The sequence below is a fragment of the Acinonyx jubatus genome, chromosome F2, assembly GCF_027475565.1.
Source record: "Acinonyx jubatus isolate Ajub_Pintada_27869175 chromosome F2, VMU_Ajub_asm_v1.0, whole genome shotgun sequence".
Lineage (NCBI taxonomy): Eukaryota > Metazoa > Chordata > Mammalia > Carnivora > Felidae > Acinonyx > Acinonyx jubatus.
In genome coordinates, this window is record NC_069394.1 from 38,616,817 (window position 1) to 38,636,683 (window position 19,867).

At 40.2% G+C, this 19,867-nt stretch overlaps 1 protein-coding gene across 1 annotated transcript in view; it reads right to left on the reverse strand.

The window, feature by feature from the left end:
• The window catches only part of POP1 (POP1 homolog, ribonuclease P/MRP subunit), a 34,034-nt gene extending 14,202 nt beyond the window's left edge, over positions 1 to 19,832 (reverse strand). Inside the window, exons 1-11 of the mRNA XM_015082020.3 lie at positions 19,688 to 19,832; positions 18,593 to 18,736; positions 16,740 to 16,907; positions 15,105 to 15,280; positions 13,549 to 13,797; positions 9,354 to 9,441; positions 8,736 to 8,923; positions 7,599 to 7,855; positions 7,382 to 7,475; positions 4,977 to 5,088; positions 4,284 to 4,403 (exon numbers count right to left, since the gene is read on the reverse strand). Of these exons, the coding sequence (XP_014937506.3) occupies positions 4,284 to 4,403; positions 4,977 to 5,088; positions 7,382 to 7,475; positions 7,599 to 7,855; positions 8,736 to 8,923; positions 9,354 to 9,441; positions 13,549 to 13,797; positions 15,105 to 15,280; positions 16,740 to 16,907; positions 18,593 to 18,734 (1,594 nt within the window). The 5' untranslated portion in view covers positions 18,735 to 18,736; positions 19,688 to 19,832. The remainder of the gene's footprint in view (positions 1 to 4,283; positions 4,404 to 4,976; positions 5,089 to 7,381; positions 7,476 to 7,598; positions 7,856 to 8,735; positions 8,924 to 9,353; positions 9,442 to 13,548; positions 13,798 to 15,104; positions 15,281 to 16,739; positions 16,908 to 18,592; positions 18,737 to 19,687) is intronic.
• Between the last annotated feature and the right edge of the window lie 35 nt (positions 19,833 to 19,867).

Consider the following 19,867-nt stretch of genomic DNA (forward strand, 5'->3'; position numbering starts at 1 on the left):
AATGAGAGATGAATCGGGAGAGCACAGATTTTTAGAGCAGTGAGACTATTTTATGATACTACAATGGTGGACTCGTGTTGTTAATAAATGTGTCAAATCCCACATAAAACACCAAGAGTGAACGTAATATAAACGATGGACTCTGCACAACCATGTGTCAATGCAGTTTCATGGGGGCTGTGCATATGTGGGAGCAGGAACGTTCCATTCCTTCCACTCAATTTTGCTATGAACCTAAAGCTGTTCTAAAATGTAACATCTATTTAAAACAAAACAGAATATGTCTGAAGGCAAAAGGGAAGGCCCTTTTAGGTCAACAGTCTTCAGTAGTTGAGAGAAAGAGAGTATTACCAGCTGAGTCAGCATGCACGCAAGTGGGCCTCGAATGACTTATCAATTCTGAATGTAATTCTAAGTCCTTTGCCCAAGGCTCATATTAAGCACATTTTCTTTCATACGCAGGCAAAAGCCTTCTAATTAACTACATAACTCCAGAATAACTTAAAGGTTGAAGGAAATAGCTTGTTTCCTCCTTTCTTAAGTAGATTTGAAGATGACCAAATTTTAAATTAAAACTTTCTTAATAAGTTTCCTTACAGAAGCAAAGGAAATTAATAAATGCTTTTCTCATTTGGGAATCAAATAAACCAAATTTATAGTCTTCAGATTCACTCTAAATTAAATATGCAGAACAGTTTAAGGGGTACAGCTGAAGCTGAGGGATTTTTCTCCCAAGAGCAGAAACAGAGAAGTTGGGGCAAAATGACCAATAATTGGACACTTTGCAGAGTCAACTATAGATCAGTGCTCTGAAGGTGCTTGGAAAAGCTGTAAAAAGAGACAATCTCTCACCTATCACTCTAAAGGCAACTTGACTCTTCCTGTGGTTTGGGTACACACTACCAAAGAGTGGGTAAAGAGAAAGATTATAAAAATTCCATGAGCACAACGTAAAGCATTGTCTAAAGCAAATTCATCTCTGGAAGACAAAGACTAGTTAAAACAATCAGGGCAAATCAGCAGATGCAAAAGAGAATACATACTAAAATAACAGTACAAGAGAAATTCGATTTTATTTACATGGTGAAATACTGTGTTATGTTGAAAAGATTTGCAAAAACACACTATTAACATTTAAATCAAATTCAAGAATCAAATGATCAAGTAAACTTTTTCTTCATTTTTATTTTTTATTTTGAGAGAGCGTGCACGCGTGAGTGTGGGAGAGAGCAGGGTGGGGAAAGAGAGAGAATCTTAAGCAGGCTCCACGCTGAGCATGGAGCCCAACAAGAGGCTCAATCCCATGACCCTGGAATCATGACCTGAGCTGAAATCAAGAGTTGGACACTCAACTGACTGAGCCACCCAGGCCCTCCTCAAAGCATCAATATGCATCCTTACTTCAGGTTCTTCACTGAAAGAAACTGTTTCCTTCTCTGCACTCTTGCTGTTCTACTCTCCATACTTCTGACACGCAAATGTGTAGCCATTTTCCCCAGAGCAAGCAATTCTGCAACACCGGCTGATGTTCTACAATCCAAATCAATTCTGACACTATCCACCTGGAGATGGTGTCAGATCCCACAGTTTAAGGGCTCAGTCCCACAAGACTGCCCCTTCCTCAGATGCCAATGCCAATTCGAAGTCCCTGGTTTCCTGTACTTCTGACCAGCTGGCTATAAATTGGTCTCACCCATGACCCCCTCCTCAAATTCAATAATTTGCTAGAATGGCTCCCAGAACTCAAGAAAACAGTTTACTTACTACTAATGTAATGTTCTGTTTTTAAATAAAAAGATTTAACTCAGAAACAGCCAGATGGAAGAGATGCATAGGGTAAGGTATGAGGGAAAGGATGCCCTTGACCTCTTTGGGCTTAACCACCTTCCCAACACCTCCATGTGTTTAAAAAACCGGAAGTTCTCCGAACCCCAACAGTGTAAGATTTTTATGGAGGCTTAATCAAGTAGGCAAGGCTGATTAAATCATTGCTGTTGACAATGAAACTCAATCTCTAACCCCCTCCCCTTTCCACAAGCAGGTCTGGATGGGGCAGGGGTAAAAGGGCTGAAAGTTCTAACCTTCTAACCTTGTGGTTGGTTCCCCTGGTCACCAGCCCACCATCCTTAGAGGCTTTCCACCTCATTAACATAAAAATTGTGACTGAAAGGGGCTTTAATGAGTAAGAAAAGACACTCCTTTAGCCTTTAAGGTTTTAAGGCTGTTAACAGACAAAATGGACCAATTTTGGTGTTACTTAAACCATAAAAAAGGGTTTGACTGATGTGGATAACAAACTATCTTCTCATGTGTACTAGGAATTAGAGAACTCTGAAAAGAGAGGGTATATATCATTCGGATACTGTGATATAAGAAGAAAATATGGGGCCCCAGGGTGGCTCAGTCAGTTAAGCTTCCAACTTCGGCTCAGGTCATGGTCTCGCAGTTCATGAGTTTGAGCCCCTCGTCGGGCTCTGTGCTGACAGCTCAGAGCCTGGAATCTGCTTCAGACACTGTCTCTCCCTCTCTCTCTGTCCCTACCCTCCCTCCCTCCCTCTCTCAAAATAAACATTAAAAAAAATTTTTTTAATTAAGAAAATATGTATTTAGGTTTTGGGACAAATGCCCCTTTCCTGGCATATAGCTCCTTAAACCCTTGTAATTTCCTAAGTCAAAAAGGCAGAGAATGACTTCAGATATAGAAAGAGAAATTGGAAGTTCTACATCAGAGAATTAAGTTTTAGATCGTGACATTGAGATTCTTCCAAGGATTAGTCTTCCATCAATTGACCCAGCTCATCAAAGTTTATTTCTAACTTTAATTTTGAATTATCATCCTAGATGATATGTCACATTTGTTAGTAATATTGAAATAATACTAACTGCTTAAAAAGTTTACTGCTTTATGTGACTCACATATGACTACGTCTTCAAAGAAATTACTTAAAACGGTTTTAATAAAATACAATGACCGATAATACAGTAAGCTTTTATAGAAATTAAATCATGTTTTTCAAGATGAACTCTAATTTTCCTGGAACTGATTTATATTAAGATAAAAGCCTTAAAAAGTATTTAATACAGGGGTGGCTCAGTAGCTTCTGACTTCAGCTCAGTTCATGATCTCACAGTTCGTGAGTTCAAGCCCCAAACGAGGTTCTCTGCTATGAGCGCAGAGCCTGCTTTAGATCCTCTGTCTCCCTCTCTCTCTGCACTCTCCCACTCACTCACTCTCTAAAATAAATAAACATTTTTTTAAAAGTGTTTAATATATAACTGCCTCATTCCAAAAAAGGATTTCAGGCAGCCAAGGAAACTAAATAGAGTTTAACTATGGCTTTAAGGCGATTATTGTAGTCAACATTTAATGGCATAGTGAATACTACAATTTTCATGGTTGCACCAGACCATAATGCCATTAAAAAAGAAAAGAAAGAGGCAGCAACTCATTGAGAAAAGTCTAAGGCTCCATAATTAACTAAGTTGCCTATATATCTTCAAACACCTCTACACCTCTCTCATCCAATCCACCTTTCATGTAAGGTCCTGAGACAGTAATTTATTGCTCCCTTAATAAGCTATTAACTACATGTGGAGGTGAAAAAAAAACAAAACGAAAAAACAAACAAAACTGAAGTTGTTACTACACATACCTGTATTTTTCCTCTCAAAATTCACAACAGAAATTTTATGATTCCTCCAATGAAGAGTGTTTAAATGACAGTAAATACAATGAGATATTAGCACCAGTGTGGCAAACGTAAGACTAGACTAAAATTTTAGCCAGCTCCTGCCCTAGGCCACCCCCACTAAACAACTCCCGTGAGCCACTCCACTGAGTCTAAACCAAGACATCTTACCCTTCAGCACCTGGGATGGCCTTGCCAGGATTCGAACCTGGATCATCTGTATGGTCAGACAGAGGCTTCCAATGAGCACAAGACCAGCTGCGGGTGCGGATCCCTTCCTCACAATTAAAATTCTGAAATGCCAGCCATTTTCAGAGAACCCAGTTTCCAGAAAGACAGTTTTTACCAGATACTAAAAATAAAGAACTCAAGGGGGAAAAAAGGAACGTAAGGATCAGGCTACATGTCTCAAAGCTAAAAGACACTTCCAAACACACCATCTCCTTTGGTCATAATCACCTTGAAAAGGAGGCAGGTAAAGATCATCCCAACTTTTCATGAGTGAAGTTAATGCAGAGGTGTCAGACAGAACTCTTCCAATGGGACTAAACTACTCAAAACTAAGGAAAACCAAGGGTGTTCTAGAAACTTTACCTTGGCATTTTTCTGGGTTGGGCAAAACTCTGGACCTCTTTTGAGGCAAATTTATTCGAGGATCCCCAACTGTCAGTCCCAAAATAGTACCGGCTGGAATTTCTGCTGGTGATGTTATTCCTTTAACAAAAATAAAAACAAACAAAAAAAAACAAGTTTACACAAAGTCACTCACAATATATACACATATGCTTGTATTTTCAATTTTTTTAATAAAAAATTCTTCTTGGGCTATTAAAAAACATGTATTCCTCTTTTTTCCTATTAATACTTTTAGGGAGTAAATTAACATTCATAAAGAATGATGTTTCTTATCAAACACAATAAATTAACAAAACATTATTTTACAACACGAACATGTATATTTCCATCACTGATAACTACAGTAGCTTTATACACGAACGCAATTACATACAGGTAAGTTTAGTCCTTGGTTTAGTACCTGGTCTATGTGTTTACCTATCATAACAGAATGGGAGCTATTTGGAATACTAACATATACTCAAATAGCGTTTCCCACGCTCACTGCGTCAGGTACCTCTCCGACATGTTTTCTTGCTATATTACGACAAGCAGTAACAAGTTAAAAAGTACCACTCCATGTAGGCAGCCCAACTGTAAAACACTCTTTGAACCCACTTCCCACTCCTCCCTTCTTCCCCAAACCACCCAGTCAGCATTCCCTCTGAATACCTCCCAACAATTCAAAAATGGCTTCTTGTTTGTGGTGAAGGGAAACGCTATCAGGATTCTTACAGGTTTCAATCCACCAATGGTGAGGTGTCTTCTCTGTGTCCTCTCCCTCCTGAAAAATAACAATTCCTATTCACCAAATAATGAATCGGACTTGATAATTTTATTATGGCTGTGATATGTGAGAAACTGCCATTATATTTAACACAGTAATTAACACCAGACTGACTACTCTTCTCACTAGAGGCAAGGACATAGTGTTACAGTTCTCTCGAGATTTCACACACTAACAACAATACCCATGATTTTCAGAGAGACCACCCAAGCTACTCCATAGCTGCATTCTTCTGTCAGCACACTATTGACAAAAGAGGCCTGCTCCTTGCTCCTCTCCTACTACCACCAACTTCATACCAATTTAAGTAACAAAACCTTCCCCACCAAAGAAAAACCAAACCTTCTGTTTGAAAAAGCAAAAAGATATCTTATGATCACATTATTCCAAAAAACTTCAAATAAGACACACAAATGCTTTACTTCTATTTTTCTCAGACAGAACCAGGAATCGAGCAAGGTTTCAAAAAGCACCTCAGGGGTACCTGGCTGGCTCAATTGGCAGAGAGGAGTATGACTCTCGATGGGGTCACGAGCCCCATGTTGGGTACAGAGATTACTTAAAACAAAACAAAACAAAACACAAAAATCCTTAAAACAAAAAACCAAAGAGCACCTCAAGCACCAGTTACACACCAAGAAAGAGAACCTATAGCCATGATTCATACTGAAGTTCACTGAAGTAGGATGTGCTCCTACAGATTCTAAAGAAGCACCCTGTTAACATATGGGCTATTTACCTCACAGAAACTCAGACAACATAGCTTACAGGTTTAAAGTACAGGCTCCGGAACCTAACTTCTTAGGTTCAGATCCTCACTGAGCAACTTATTAGCTAGAGTGCAGCCCCTACTCTGCGCCAGGCACTGTGCTAAGCACTGGAGACAGTCTTTGCCATCAAAGCTCCATGTGAACATCGCATAAGTACCTAAGCAGATCTAGACATATAAATTGAGGAAATGTGCAAAATATGATGAAATATAACTTATATAATTTAACTTGGGGGTCAGGAAAGGATTCTAGAGGGAAACGATATAGAGGCTGAAATGTGAAGAACAAGGAAGGTTTAGCCAAGAAAAGGCAGGGGCCGGAGGAGGAGGTGGGGTGCAGAAAGTTCAGCCTGGTGGGGAAACGGGGTGTGAAGGCTCTAAAGGAGAGGAGATCTGACATATTCTGGGACCTGAAAGAAGGCCAGTGTGACTGAGATGCAGGTGAGGAGAGATGAGGGCAGAGGCAGGAAGGCACAAGAGTATGAAGTCACATTAAGGGCTTTGGATTTTACCATAAATACAATAAGAAACTATTTAAAAGCTTTTAATTGGAAAGTAATATGATGTGAATAAACTGTTAAAAGATCATTCCATTTCCTGCATGGAGAATGGAGTGAAAAGAAGGAACAGTAGAGGAAGCGAAAAAGCTGCTTTGGTATTCAGGCAAGAGACACAGAGGTTGAGGCAGGTGTGGAAGCGACGGAGAGGGGAAGAGAGAGAAAGAGAGAGAGAGGGAGAGGGAGGGAAGGAGAAGCTGCCTTTGTTTTTTAAAGTATCTTTCTTCATTAAAAGCTCAAAACCTGTTCAGGCTTAACATCTTATTTGGCATGTCAACTCTGTGAGAGGCACAGTCAACAGAAGGGTGAGTTGCACTAATCCAGGGGAAACAAACAGGATCTGAATCCGAGTGTCTGATTCCTAACTTAATCTCTCCTCTCTATACCTGCGTGGTCCACTTGGTAGCCACCAGCCACAGAGAGCTATCTCTATTTAATTAAAATTAATCGAAGGTACAAAATCAGTTCCTCAGTCACACTAGCCACACTTCAAGTGCTCAAGAACTACATGTGGCTAATGGCTACCATACGGATGCCACAGAAGACTATCATCCTTGCAGAAAATTCTACTGGACACTGCTTCACTAGACATATTGCTCTTAACCTTTTAGGGATCACAGACCCTTAAAACAAGCCCCAGAAAATATGCACCACACAAGTACAAACAAACAAATAAAACCCGGTACACACTTTCAGTGATTTTAGGGGTTCTCTGTTACCCACAAAACTCACAAACTTGCAAGGAGAGTATGCACTTAAACAAGAACAAGTTAGTTTACTCACTAGATTTCCCCAGATTTGTTCCTCTAGAAGTGAAAGATGACAAAGTATTTGATACTAAACATAAGTAGAGAAATAAAAATTTATAGGGCGTGGCCCAAAATGCTACTGAAATATGTTAGGTTTCAAATTTGCTAGGAAGGACATAACTGGATTAAACCACTACAGTCACATTTACTCTTACAGTATGGACAGAAGCAGCTTTTAGTGCCTCAGTTAGGATGGAGTGGGAAAGTGGACCGATCAACCGGAGCCTGTTCATCTCCATCGTCAAATCACTGAAAGAGAGAAAAGATCTTAAGATGGAAACCTTCATCATACACAGTGTCTGAGCCACTGGCAAAAACAGAACAAGGCTTCACTAAAATTGTTCGGAGGATTCAGAGAGAATTCACCTGTACCTGATTATAACGCCTGTGGCTGGAGAGACCCAAGAATATGGTTGATGTGGATCTCTAGTTCCGTCACCGATGACTTTTTTAACTGGTTTAGCATTTTCTCCATCATCTTTCCGTTTTCTTTTCTTGCCAATTCTCTCATCAGGCAGTTCCGTTTGGCTTTTTTCCTGCGATGGTGTCAGCAGGGGCTCCAGGATACAGACAGTTGATTTGATGGGTTCCATACACTGGCACGCTGCTTTTATTTCCTCTAAAATATCCTAAGGAAATATTTAAAAACTTCAGGTAGTTCAGTTCGTATTATTTTTTTCTTCCTTTAAAAATATACATTTTTATCCCTTTACAAATTAAACGAAATTCATCATGATTTATCAAAAAGCTTTTTTGGTGCTGCCGAACAGTGCACAACACTTGAAACAAAAAAACTTCAAAGTGTCAAAGATTAATGAAAATAATGTGACTACTCTGAACAATTAACATTTTCGAAAATCAGATTAAAGAGAAAATTTATAGTCTACCAGAAAAAAGCAGTGACTATGCCAAGAAAAAAAAAGAGAGATTAGAAATCATCACAATTTGGGGCGCCTGGGTGGCTCAGTCAGTTAAGCGCCCAACTCTTGATTTCGGCTCAGGTCATGATCTCAGGTTGGTGTGTTCGAGCCCCACATCAGGCTCTGCACTGGCAGCACAGAACCTGCTTGGGATTGTCTCTCTCTCTCTCTGTCCCTCCCTCACACACACACACATGCTCTCTCTCTCTCAAAATAAATAAACTTAAAAAAAAAAAAAAAAGAAATCATCTGAATTACTCAAAATAGCTTCTTATCATCAAAGAGGTTCTTACAAGGACCTGGATACCAACGAAGCAATTCAGACCTGGTAGGACCCTTAGACCAAATGCAGCATTTCAAGCCATTGCATACATAATATGGTGGGTTTTATCTCTACTTCCACTTAGGATTTACTAAAAAGTGAAAGGTCAAGATTTGCTTCATTTCATATTCACATACGTTCTTCCCTATATTCTAACACCAAGTTCTCATCGAAACTTTTATACTATTTAAATTTCCAGAGCATTGATTTCAACAGGAATTAAGAACGCAGTAACAGAGTCATGAGCAAATAACTCAAGGATTATACCTGTTTCAGAGTTGGATGAAGCCAGATCCATAACTGCCTGCTCTCAGAAGTGTGACCAGGGGTCCACTCAGGCTTCCAAATAAACGTAACAGGCCCCAGCATCTCTCTAGGGTATTTATTTGCCCGGTAAAGTATGACACTACCTTGGCGTTTTCCAGACAAGTAGTGAACTGCTGCGAAAGTCAGTCCTGACACAAACAAAAACAAAATTCTCTCATTTCCAGTGCTGAGATAGTAGTAGTATTTCCTGATTGCCATCCTGTTATCTGCTGTCTACCTCTATGAGGGATGAGGTGCTGGTGTTGACCACTGCATAGATCAAAGCCTGGCACACAGTAAATTGTCAATAAACACTGAATGAATGAATAAATGGATGAATGGGGACTGAGTTTTTGCCCCACTGAATTCACTACACCAAAATAAGGTTCTCTCACCTTCTACTTAACAATGTTACAAATAATTTGAAACCACCCCACCTTTCTTACATTAGCATTCTCATTGGGAACAAGAACTGTCTTACGCATTTTATATATATTTAAATTCCAAAACACTTATTTGCTCATGAAATGAACAAATACGCAAAGACTAAAAGAGCATTCAGCGTTAAAACCAGTTTACCTGTGTCTATACTACACATCGGAGAAAGTGCCTTCAGTATTTCTTCCTCTTTGCCCTTCAGCTCCAAACAACAGTAGTAGGATAGATCCTGCACAAAGGAGGAGACGTAATCAAATACTTAGAATGGGACATGGGGGAAAATTGTAAAACGCCAAAAGTCACATCAGAAAAACTTCTACCAGTCCAAGACTCAGAACAAATTGCCAAAGCTATCATTTCTTTAAGACAAAACCTGAAACCTGTCTATTCTTAGGACATTAGCAAATATTTTTAAACCAATTTAAAGCAAAATCAAAATGAATTTTCATTTAAAATTTAAGTTACTGTGTCTTTTCTAGAAAGAAAATCTGTGGGGGTACCTGGCTGGCTCAGTAAGAGGAGCATGAGACTCTTGATCTTGGGGCTATGAATTCGAGCCCCACATGGAGTGCAGAGGTTACTTAAATAAATAAAACATTTTTTTTAATCTGCATTTTATGCCATTTTTACAAACAAGTTTTAAGTAGAGTATAAAAACTGCTGCCTCTAAGTAAAGGGTTATTCCTCCCCCAAATCTACCTAAGAAATCAGAGTAGAATACCACAATATCAATATATTCTGCAAAGTTATGCTAAAGTTCACTTTGGTTAGCCAATTCAGGACTCCAAGATTATTTAACACTGAACCTAGAGACATAATGTCGTAATTAATTTATCCTATATTCCTCCCATGCTTAATCTTGACTAGGATATTCAACTCTGACTAAACAATGTTCAAGGAAAAATGAAAGTAATGAGAGTAAGACCTTACCGACTTAAATGAGATGGCAAGAGATCAACTGAGCTAGTAAAACAAGTATGTTAAAGAACCAAAACAACAGTAACAGTCACTGAACGGATGCTGAGTGCCAGGGCCTGGGCTGTCATCTACTACATCGTACACGTACCAACACGTGATGAGCCAGGTACTTTCTGCTGCCGTATGACAGACGAGGATACCGACACAGAGACTGTCCCTGAACAAAGCTATATATCAGCAAGTGGAGAAGCCAGCATTCGAGTTGGGCTCACTGACCCCCAAACCAGCCCCTCTGCCACATCACATTTAAGCAATTTCAGTACACTCAGCACCTGAGACTAACAGGGAAACTATAGCTAAGCTTCTGACAAACTCCAGAAATCTGTGCTATCACATGCACAGAAATCTTCCAAGCAGCAGGGATCCACCGTCAGCTATCAGTGTGCAGGTGAACCACACCCAAATCTGTACAACTGAGTGTCAGCACCAAACAACGGTTAATAGCCTGGAAGTCGTGGCATCAGACCTGGGCTGAAATCTCAACATCACCACTCACTGGTTGTATAGCCATGGGTAAATTACATAACTTCTCTGTTCCTTAGTTTCCTCATCTGTAAAGTAGAAATAATGCTAACTACGTCTGCTGCGGTGTTGTAAGGACTAAAAGAGTAAACGTATATAAACCATTAAAACCAGGCCTGGCATAAGATTAAGTACTCAAAAATGTCTGTTACTATTAGCTATTATTTGTATTACTTAGGGCTGATCAAATGTAAAGAAAATATCTAATAACGTCAGCAAAAATCTTGCCCCAAATAAGAAGTAACTTACCCATCTGTCTTAAAATTTGGGAAATGGCAGTGTATGGCAGAAAAAGCACAGGCCAGGGAAATCAGCTGCCCAAAGGCTACCTAGCCACCAACAAGGTGCATGACCCTGGACAAGTCACTTTATCTCTCTGGATCCCAGTTTCCACAATATAGATAAAGGATTTTACTATAATCAATGATTTCTGCTGCTGAATCTTCAAATCAAAAGCCCTTAAAAGGTTCTTGTATTATTTCACACCCATTAGGATGCTATTATCAAATAAACTAAAAATAGTAAGTATCAGTGAGGATGTGGAGAAATTGAACGCTGGCACATTGCAGGTTGGAATGAAAAATATCATAGCCTCTATGGAAAACAGTAGGGCAGTTCCTCAAAAAATTAAACACGGTATTACCATGTGAAACAGCAATTCCACTTCTAAGTATATACCCAAAGAACTGAAAACAGAGACTTGGAAAAGATATTTGCAAGTTCATTTCATAGCAGCATCATTCACAACAGCCAAAAGGTGGAAGCAATCCAATGTCCGTTGCTGGATAAACAGATAAACAAGATGTGGTATGTACATACAATGGAGTACTATTCAGCTTTAAAAAGAAGGGAAATTCCAACACACGACACAACATGGCTGAACCTTGAAGACGTTATGTTAAGTGATGTGAGCCAGTCTCAAAAGGATAAATATTGTGTGATTCTCCTTATATGAGGTATCTAGAACAGGCAAATTCCTAAAGACAGAAAGTAGAATAGTGGTTGCTAGGAGTAGGCGAGTGAGCAACGGGGAAGATGAAAAAGACCTGGGGATGAATGGTGATAATAGTTAGACAACAATATGACTATAGTCAATGACACAGAACTGTGCACTTAAAATAATTAAAGGTAGGGTGCCTGGGTGGCTCAGTCAGCTAAGCATCCGACATTAGCTCAGGTCATGATCTCACAGTTTGTGCGTTTGAGCCCCACATTGGGCTCTCTGCTGTCAGCCTGGAGCCTGTTTCAGGTTCTCTGTTCCCCTCTCTCTCCCCCTTCCCGGCTTGTTCTCTTTCTCTCTCTCTCTCAAAATAAATAAACCTTAAAAAATAATAATATTTAAAAGAGGTGCGTGGCTGGCTCAGTCAGTGGAGCATGTGACTCTTGATCTCAGGGCTGCAAGATGGAGCCTCACACTGGGTGTACGGATTATTCAAAAATAAAACCTTGGGCACATGGGTGTCGGTTAAGCATCCAACTCTTGGTTTCAGCTCAGGTCATGATCTCACAGTTTCGTGAGTTTGAGCCTCCCATTGGGCTCTGCACTGGCAGCACAGAGCCTGCTTGGGATTCTCTGTCTCCCTCTCTCTCTGCCCCTCCCCCACTTGTTCTGTGTCTAAAAATAAATACACTTTATTTTTTTAATTACTTTTTTAATGTTTTATTTATTTTTGAGAGAGAGAACAAGAACAAGCGGGAGAGGGGCAGAGAGAGAGGTGGACAGAGGATCCCAAGCAGACTCTGTGCTGATAACAGAGAGCCCCATGTGGGGCTCAAACTCAAAACCATGAGATCATGACCTGAGCGAAGTAAGATGCTTAACCAACGGAGCCACCCAGGTTCCCCTTTTTTAATTAATTTTTTTAATGTTTTATACATAAATAAACTTTAAAAAATAAATAATAAAATCTTAAATAAGTAATTAAACCGGTAAAATTTGATGTTATGTATAGTTTACCACAACTTTTTTTTAAAGGTTTTTATATTGATTATTCTCCTCTACTGCTTTCAAGAGGCATCAGAGACTCCTAACACCAATGGTTTTCAAAACTTGGCCAAGGCTTCCAGTTATGGAACGAGTCGGTCATGGGGATAAAGGGTCAGGCACAGGGAATACAGCCAATGATACTGCAACAGTGCTGGATGGTGACAGATGGTAGGTAGCTACATTGTGGTGAGCACAGCATAAAATATAGAGAAGTTGAATCACTATTTTGTACACCTGCGACTAATGTAACTGTTTGTCAACTACACGCAGATAAAAAAATCTTAAAAAACAATGAAACCTGGTCAAGGCCATCCTGCCATTGAAAGGCAGAATCTTCCAAGAGTAAATTTCTAAATATGTCCTGGAAGAATGAAAGCCACTGATTTACCAATTGGGGAAGGGGAGAGGGACAACCAGATAAATACTATTACCAGGCATAAAACAAACTGTCCTCTCAGAGAATTTAAAACGAACTTCCTAGCATCCCACTGAATCCTAAACATCTACAACAGCATTCTGAATACTGCTAAGGGCACACAAATATTTGTTGTTGATGAATGACTTCTAAATGAATCAAAGCTGAATAAATCTCAAACATGACCACCAAGACCCTGCAGGACCTGGCTCCTACCTATTTTTCCTGAACTAATCTCCCCTTAATGTTATCCTCTCTTAATGATCTCACTCTCTTCATCTTTATCACACCGAATTTACCTCAATTCTTCCCTCTTACCTGACTTCCTCTGCCACGTCAACTCTCTCCTTCCCTGATCCTTTAGAGCTGAGCCCAAACATCACTTCCATTTCGTCTAAACAAATATAAAAAGAAAACCAACTAGAGAAGCATACCTGGAGAAGGCAACGGTTTGTCATGGCTCGGTAGCAGGCTCTGTGGCTCTTGACTGTCGGCCTCTCCCCGAGACAGTAGCCCCACTTCTTGACCATGTGAAACCGTTTGGCGTGCCAGATGTGAGTCTCTAACCATATGTTCTTCTTTTGTCTACGGTTAAATTCTAGCACCCGGTTTTTGTGACATCTTCGAGCTTTATGGCATTTATTTTTTGAATGTTCTTTTTTCTGGTGCACTGCTTTCTCTGCCTGCAATTTCAAGAAGAGAGGAGGGTCCTAGTTGGTAACGATCTCAAAATAAAAGTTACATGTGAGGAATTCAAACAACTAACTTTAGATTAGGTGGGAGTACCTTTCAGACTCCATCAGTGTGCTTAATTTTTTGACTTGGCAATTTCTCCAGTGAAAGAGCAGACAGAAGGCAAGAGTGAAGGTTTCAGAAACGGGCAAACTCAGAGAGGAAGCACAGTTCTATCACTTACTAACCGGCAAACTTTGTGGACTATGAGGATTAGAGTCTTTATAAAATGCTCCACACAGTAACGCAAGCTTATTGTGGCTATTCATGTTAGAGAGCAAGAGAAGAAGATGCCAGCTCTTTTGTTACTGGTTTTATTGTTTTGTAAACCTCTGGGATTGGAACTAAACCCAAAACAGGATGAAAAATGTGAGGTGAGGAAAACCTATACATTTCAATGTCAGTTAGGTACTGATAGACAAATGCCATGGGAAACAAACCTTACAATCTAATCTAGAAAGCACAAAATTCCTGTTCAGTTTTCACTTACTCTCCTCCATAGCTGAGCTAAACTTTTATGGGGGGAAAAAAAACCAAAACTCTTCTCCGTTAGTTTGCTGAACTCCTCTCACCCCAACACCAGTACAGTACCGCACACAGAAGGCACTCCATGAGGAACTTTTGAATCAACTAGTAAAGACATGGGTAGCTGAGACAACCTGAAAATGTCCAAGTGAAGAATTTTGATAAAGCCAAAAACAACTAGACTTGAGGAAAAATTAAATCCAAGTTTCAAGTTTTCAATGTTGAAAAAGTCAAAAGGCAAGTACTAGGCATTGTTGCTGCTTTTTCTCTTGATTTTCCAACTGTAAGCTGGCCACACCCCCAAAACATAGAGCTAAAATTGCTTATGTGGTAAGGTCAGGATTTTATTTTTAATCTGACAGTTGAACATCAACTATTTAACACCATTAAAAAAAAGGAGGACCTGAAATTAATGAAAAAAAAAAATTAAAGGAAGGAAGAAACAAAGAAATGAGAGAAAGAGAGAAAGAGAGAAAGAGAGAAAGAAAGAAAGAAAGAAAGAAAGAAAGAAAGAAAGAAAGAAAAAAGAAAGGGTTTCCAAATGCTATATGTAATATCCAACTGCTTGCTAATTAGATAGCAAGGAGAAAGGTGGGGGGATAATGATTAAATCCAAAAATAATGCAAAAGAGTAAATTGCTTTTGGTTTTCACTTTAATTCTATTAGGTTAACATTTCTCAATTTCTTTTAGGAACTACTAACTTGAACACTTACACTAAGTGAAACATATACCTCTTTCTGGGCGATTTCCTGCAACCGCCTGGGAAGGCGTTTGACATTGTGGCTCATGGCTCTCCGTCTCATGTGCCGGGGCAGCGTCTGGAAAACCAGTGAATTAGAAGATTTCTGGGTCACTGCTTTCAACATAGCACTGATTTCAGCAGCTCGGGCTTGAGCAAAAGTAGAAGCTGTAGACAAAAATAGCATGATAATTAAAGACAAGTCTAGAATCAATATTTCTGGTCAATCTCAGAAGGAAGACAGATTTGAAGTATATGAACTTAAAATTCACCCACCACCCAAGCCCTTAATTAGATTAATACAGATGGTGGCTGTATCTGTATTATATATAAAGCCATTCTGTTTCTACTTTTTTTCAAGTTCTCTATAAGGATTCAGTGTTACTTTTTTAACCATAAAAATAGTTTAAAAGCATGTTTACAAACAATTCCTTAAAACAGAGGGCTACATGCAATATAAATCACAACCTTTTTTTTTATATAAAGTTATTTATTTATTTTGAGGAAGAGAGAGAGCATGTAAGCAGGGAAGGGGCAGAGAGAGAGAGAGAGAGAGAGAACCCCAAGCAAGCTGTGCACTGTCATCACAGAGCACAATGTGGGACCTTGATCTCACAAACCATGGGATCATGACCTGAGCCAAAATCAAGAATCAGATGCTTAACCAACTGAGCCACCCAGGCACCCCAACCACAACCAATTTCAAGTACAATAATCACATAAGAAAACAAAGAAAAAGTAAAATTGAAGTCACAAAGGTTGTGACTTCAAAAGTTTGTTTTCTTTAATATTTTTTGCTTTTTCCAAATATATAATCATAACTTTACTAGTTTTCCTTATTGAAAAGCAGACCTTTTTTTGAAGTAAACAGAGTGCTGGGGACATTTAAGTGCATTTTTCCCACCAGGCACAGAGACCAGAAGGCATACCTAATGAATACAGAGTTATGCATACCAGGGGTGCAGGTGATGGGGGGAGGGAGTAACAGGAGAAGAGATCTGAAGGGGCCTGGAGACAGGTATTTAAAGGTCGTGGTTGGGACGCCTGGGTGGCTCAGTCGGTTGAGCGTCTGACTTCGGCTCAGGTCGTGATCTCACATTCTGTGAGTTCCTGCCCCACGTCGGGCTCTGTGCTGATGGCTCAGAGCCTGGAGCCTGTTTCAGATTCTGTGTCTCCCTCTCTCTCTGACCCTCCCCCGTTCATGCTCTGTCTCTCTCTGTCTCAAAAATAAATAAACGTTAAAAAAAATTTTTTTTAATAAAAAAAAAATAATAAAGGTCTTGGTTGCCCTTGGAGTGTGTTAAATTCGGTTTCATCCTTGGAGAATGCCATGTAGACGCCATTTTATATTTTAAAAAGGAATGGGGTGAGGGAAAAGGTTTTAGGACAAAGTAGAACAGTTCACAGATAAGGACTTACAAGAACAAGGAGAAGAGGAAAAGAGAGAAACTGAAGATTGGAGAGCAATCAGGCCCAAGGAAACTACAGCCACAGTCCAGACTAGAGGCGAGAAGAACCCCCAGTGGAAGGAGGAGAGGAGAGAGACGGGGAGGCAGGGCCAAGGTGGAGAGCACTGAAGCAAAGGGCTCATAGTATAATCAAACTTCACTTCTTCACAAACACCTACCAGTTATATACTTGGGAATCTCCTGAGAGGTGCCCTCAGGACCTGCTTTCCATCCTCCCTTTTTTTTAAACATTATTTTGGAGGAAGACTGTTCATTCACATCAGGATCAACTGGGGAATGGTGGATCATTTTGGTATGCCGCGGTCGTGAAGTTCCAGGAAGAAGCTCTAGTTTGTTTTCAAAAAGAAAACAAAAAGAAATATATCAGCCTTACCAGGAATACAGATTACAGTGGAGAACATCATTTGCTGGGTGGCAATGCTAATTAGGTTTTTAATCCTACAACTACCCAGTAAGGTGGCTATTACTATCTTTCCTTAAAGAGGAGGAAATCTACCTACAATAGGGAGGTGGATTAATTTGACCAAGGTGATAAGGCTAGCAGGCAGCATACTGGCTCATCTTGTCAGCATGACAAATAAACCTTGCATATAAATTATGAGGGAACTTTCCTCCAAACTTTTCTCCAATAAATTATGAGTACAACATAAATTTTAAATCTAAGCTCCCTTCAATATTACAATTTACATGATTTTGTATATTCAGTCTTTTATCGTAATTCTCTGCCACACTCAAGTTGGGAGCCTGTGTTAAATTAAAGAAAAGAAATAAAAGCAAAGTCTATACAAATGTCTGTGCATTGGAACCACAGACTTTAAGACATCAAATCACAGTCTGCAAAGGGAGGGAGAGACTAGCAGAGAATTTTACAGTGTTCCTCTTATTCCCATTATACTGTTAATTATTAAGCCCCTATAAACCATGAAACATATTACAAGGTTTGTCACTTGGAGATTTAAATGAGGTAAGACCCATTAAGGCTTATGTGGCATGATGGGCATCAACTGTTGAATCTGAAATCTAAATCTTACAAATAGAAGAGTCTAAAACTTACTTCACCAGACCCAATGCACACTATTCTTTAAAGTGTCCCCCAAAAGTTCTTACTCACCTGCTTGCTATCTTCCCAAACTGGCATTTTCTATTGCTACCCAATGAACAACTAACACCTTGATATCACTTTATAAGGTTCTAAAATCACACAAGCTAAATGTATATAAAACACACTATTTCTTTTAGGAAATAAAGAAGTGTAATTTAATAATAACTGTTAAGGTAGAAATATATCTGTTCTAAGATACATACAGCCAATTCTTGTCATTCCCAATAGTTATGCTCTATAAAGTCACAATGAACGCTGAATTAGCAAATACTGAACCACTGTACCAAGAAATATATATATGTATATACGTACACAAGTATACATACACATATACGTACATGTATACACATGTATACACACATACATACATATATATATATACACACATACACATCACATGGGTTGCGATCTCAAATCATAAAAACAACTCAACCTAGTAGATTCTGTTTCCCTTATTTTACAACTAGAAAAAAGAGGCTCAGAAGTGTTAAGTGATCTGTCTGAGGCCACCCACAACTAGAACTCAATCCCCAGCTAGAGCAGGGGCTTCCCGAATTATGCCGCACTGGCCCATCAGAGTCTCCACCCTCTGGCCATCTCTGTAAGAAAGCTGAACCAAGGCAGCTGGGAACCTCAGCTGAGAATGCCCACATGGGGTGACTCAAATTTTTTCCCTCTCCTCGCAAATCCACGAATAACCACCAAAGTACCATGAGTATTAATTTGGGGGTTACAAATAAATTTAACAACTAGGTGAATGGGCAAAACAAAATGTGCGAATAATGAAGGTCAACTGATCTGTTTTTAAAAAGTGCAGGTCATTTAACCATTTAAATAATAACTATCAAAAAGAGCTAACATAAGCATTTTGATCCAAACAGAGTGGAGGGAGTACCGTGTGTATCTTACCTTGTTTTTGAGCTTGGAAAGATTTCCCACCTCCATTATAGTGCTTTGTGCCTCTATCCGCCATGAAGCCAGAGGATAAAGTCACGTTGGTGGGCTGATTTCTCATTTTCTTAGCATGTTTTCTTTCTTTTGCATTAGACATTTCTGGAAAGAAAATAATAAATTTGGTATAGGGAAAGGGAACTTCCATGCAAAAATAAAAAAACACTTAGTAAATAAATATTCATGTAACTCAAAATTTGATTCTTCGGTAAAATAAATCTTCATTTATTATAGGTGGATTGATGATATCAAAATGCTATCGCGATCCTGACATACAGCAGAGATTCATCACCAGGGCATCTCTAGGGGAGCCATGAATGGTATTAACACCACAAACCCAATTTAAAAGAAAAAAAAAAAAGTCTATTGATGGAAGAGACCATTATTAGTATATTCCAGATCACACCTAGCAGAGTGCCTTGCACAAAGTGGGGCTCAACATAAATTTGCTCAGTGTACACGTGCATGCATAAATGGAGTGAAGTGTGCCTATAATACATTTATGAACAGAATAAGAAATATTTGGCCAAGTACCACGCCTTCTGACACAGCATGACTATCTGCCAAGAGACCAGCCTATCTTCCTTTTTGAAAGCAGATCCCAGTCACCAGGGCTCTCACTTCAGATGTGAGGGGGATGCGTGAAGACCTGTAAAGCTAGGAGAGGCACCCGTGAAAGGGAACATGGGAGGGGCGTTAGGTGGACGACGACGCCCAGATCTCAGCGTGGTCCCCTGAACGACCCAACTCATTCCTTAGAGTGGTCAGCAGGATAGGGGTGCAAGCCCATTCCCAGAACGGCGTCCGTCGGGCGGGACAATGCGAGGAAATGACCGACGCAGGGGGCTCGAGCACAGGGGCCGTAGGAGGCGCGGGGCCCCAAAGCGGGGCCCAGGCGCAGGCTGCAAGGGACGAAGAGGAGGTCAGCGGGGTCTGAGCGGAAGAAAACCGGGAGGAAAGCCGGCACGGTGCGCGGGCGCCGGGCGGGGGACCGCCACGCACACTCCCCCCAAACTCCCGGACCCTGGGGGACCCCAGCCCGTCACGACCTACCTGCCAAAGGCTCTCAGGCAGGGCTTCTCGGGTCAGAACGACAAGGCTCTGCAACACTCCCCTCCGTGGAGACGTGTGCGGCAAGCGATCTGCAGGGCGCATGCGCCAGCGCGGCCGTGGCCTCCACGTGGCCGGGAGCCTCGCACAGACTACAACTCCCAGAATGCGGAGCGAACCCCC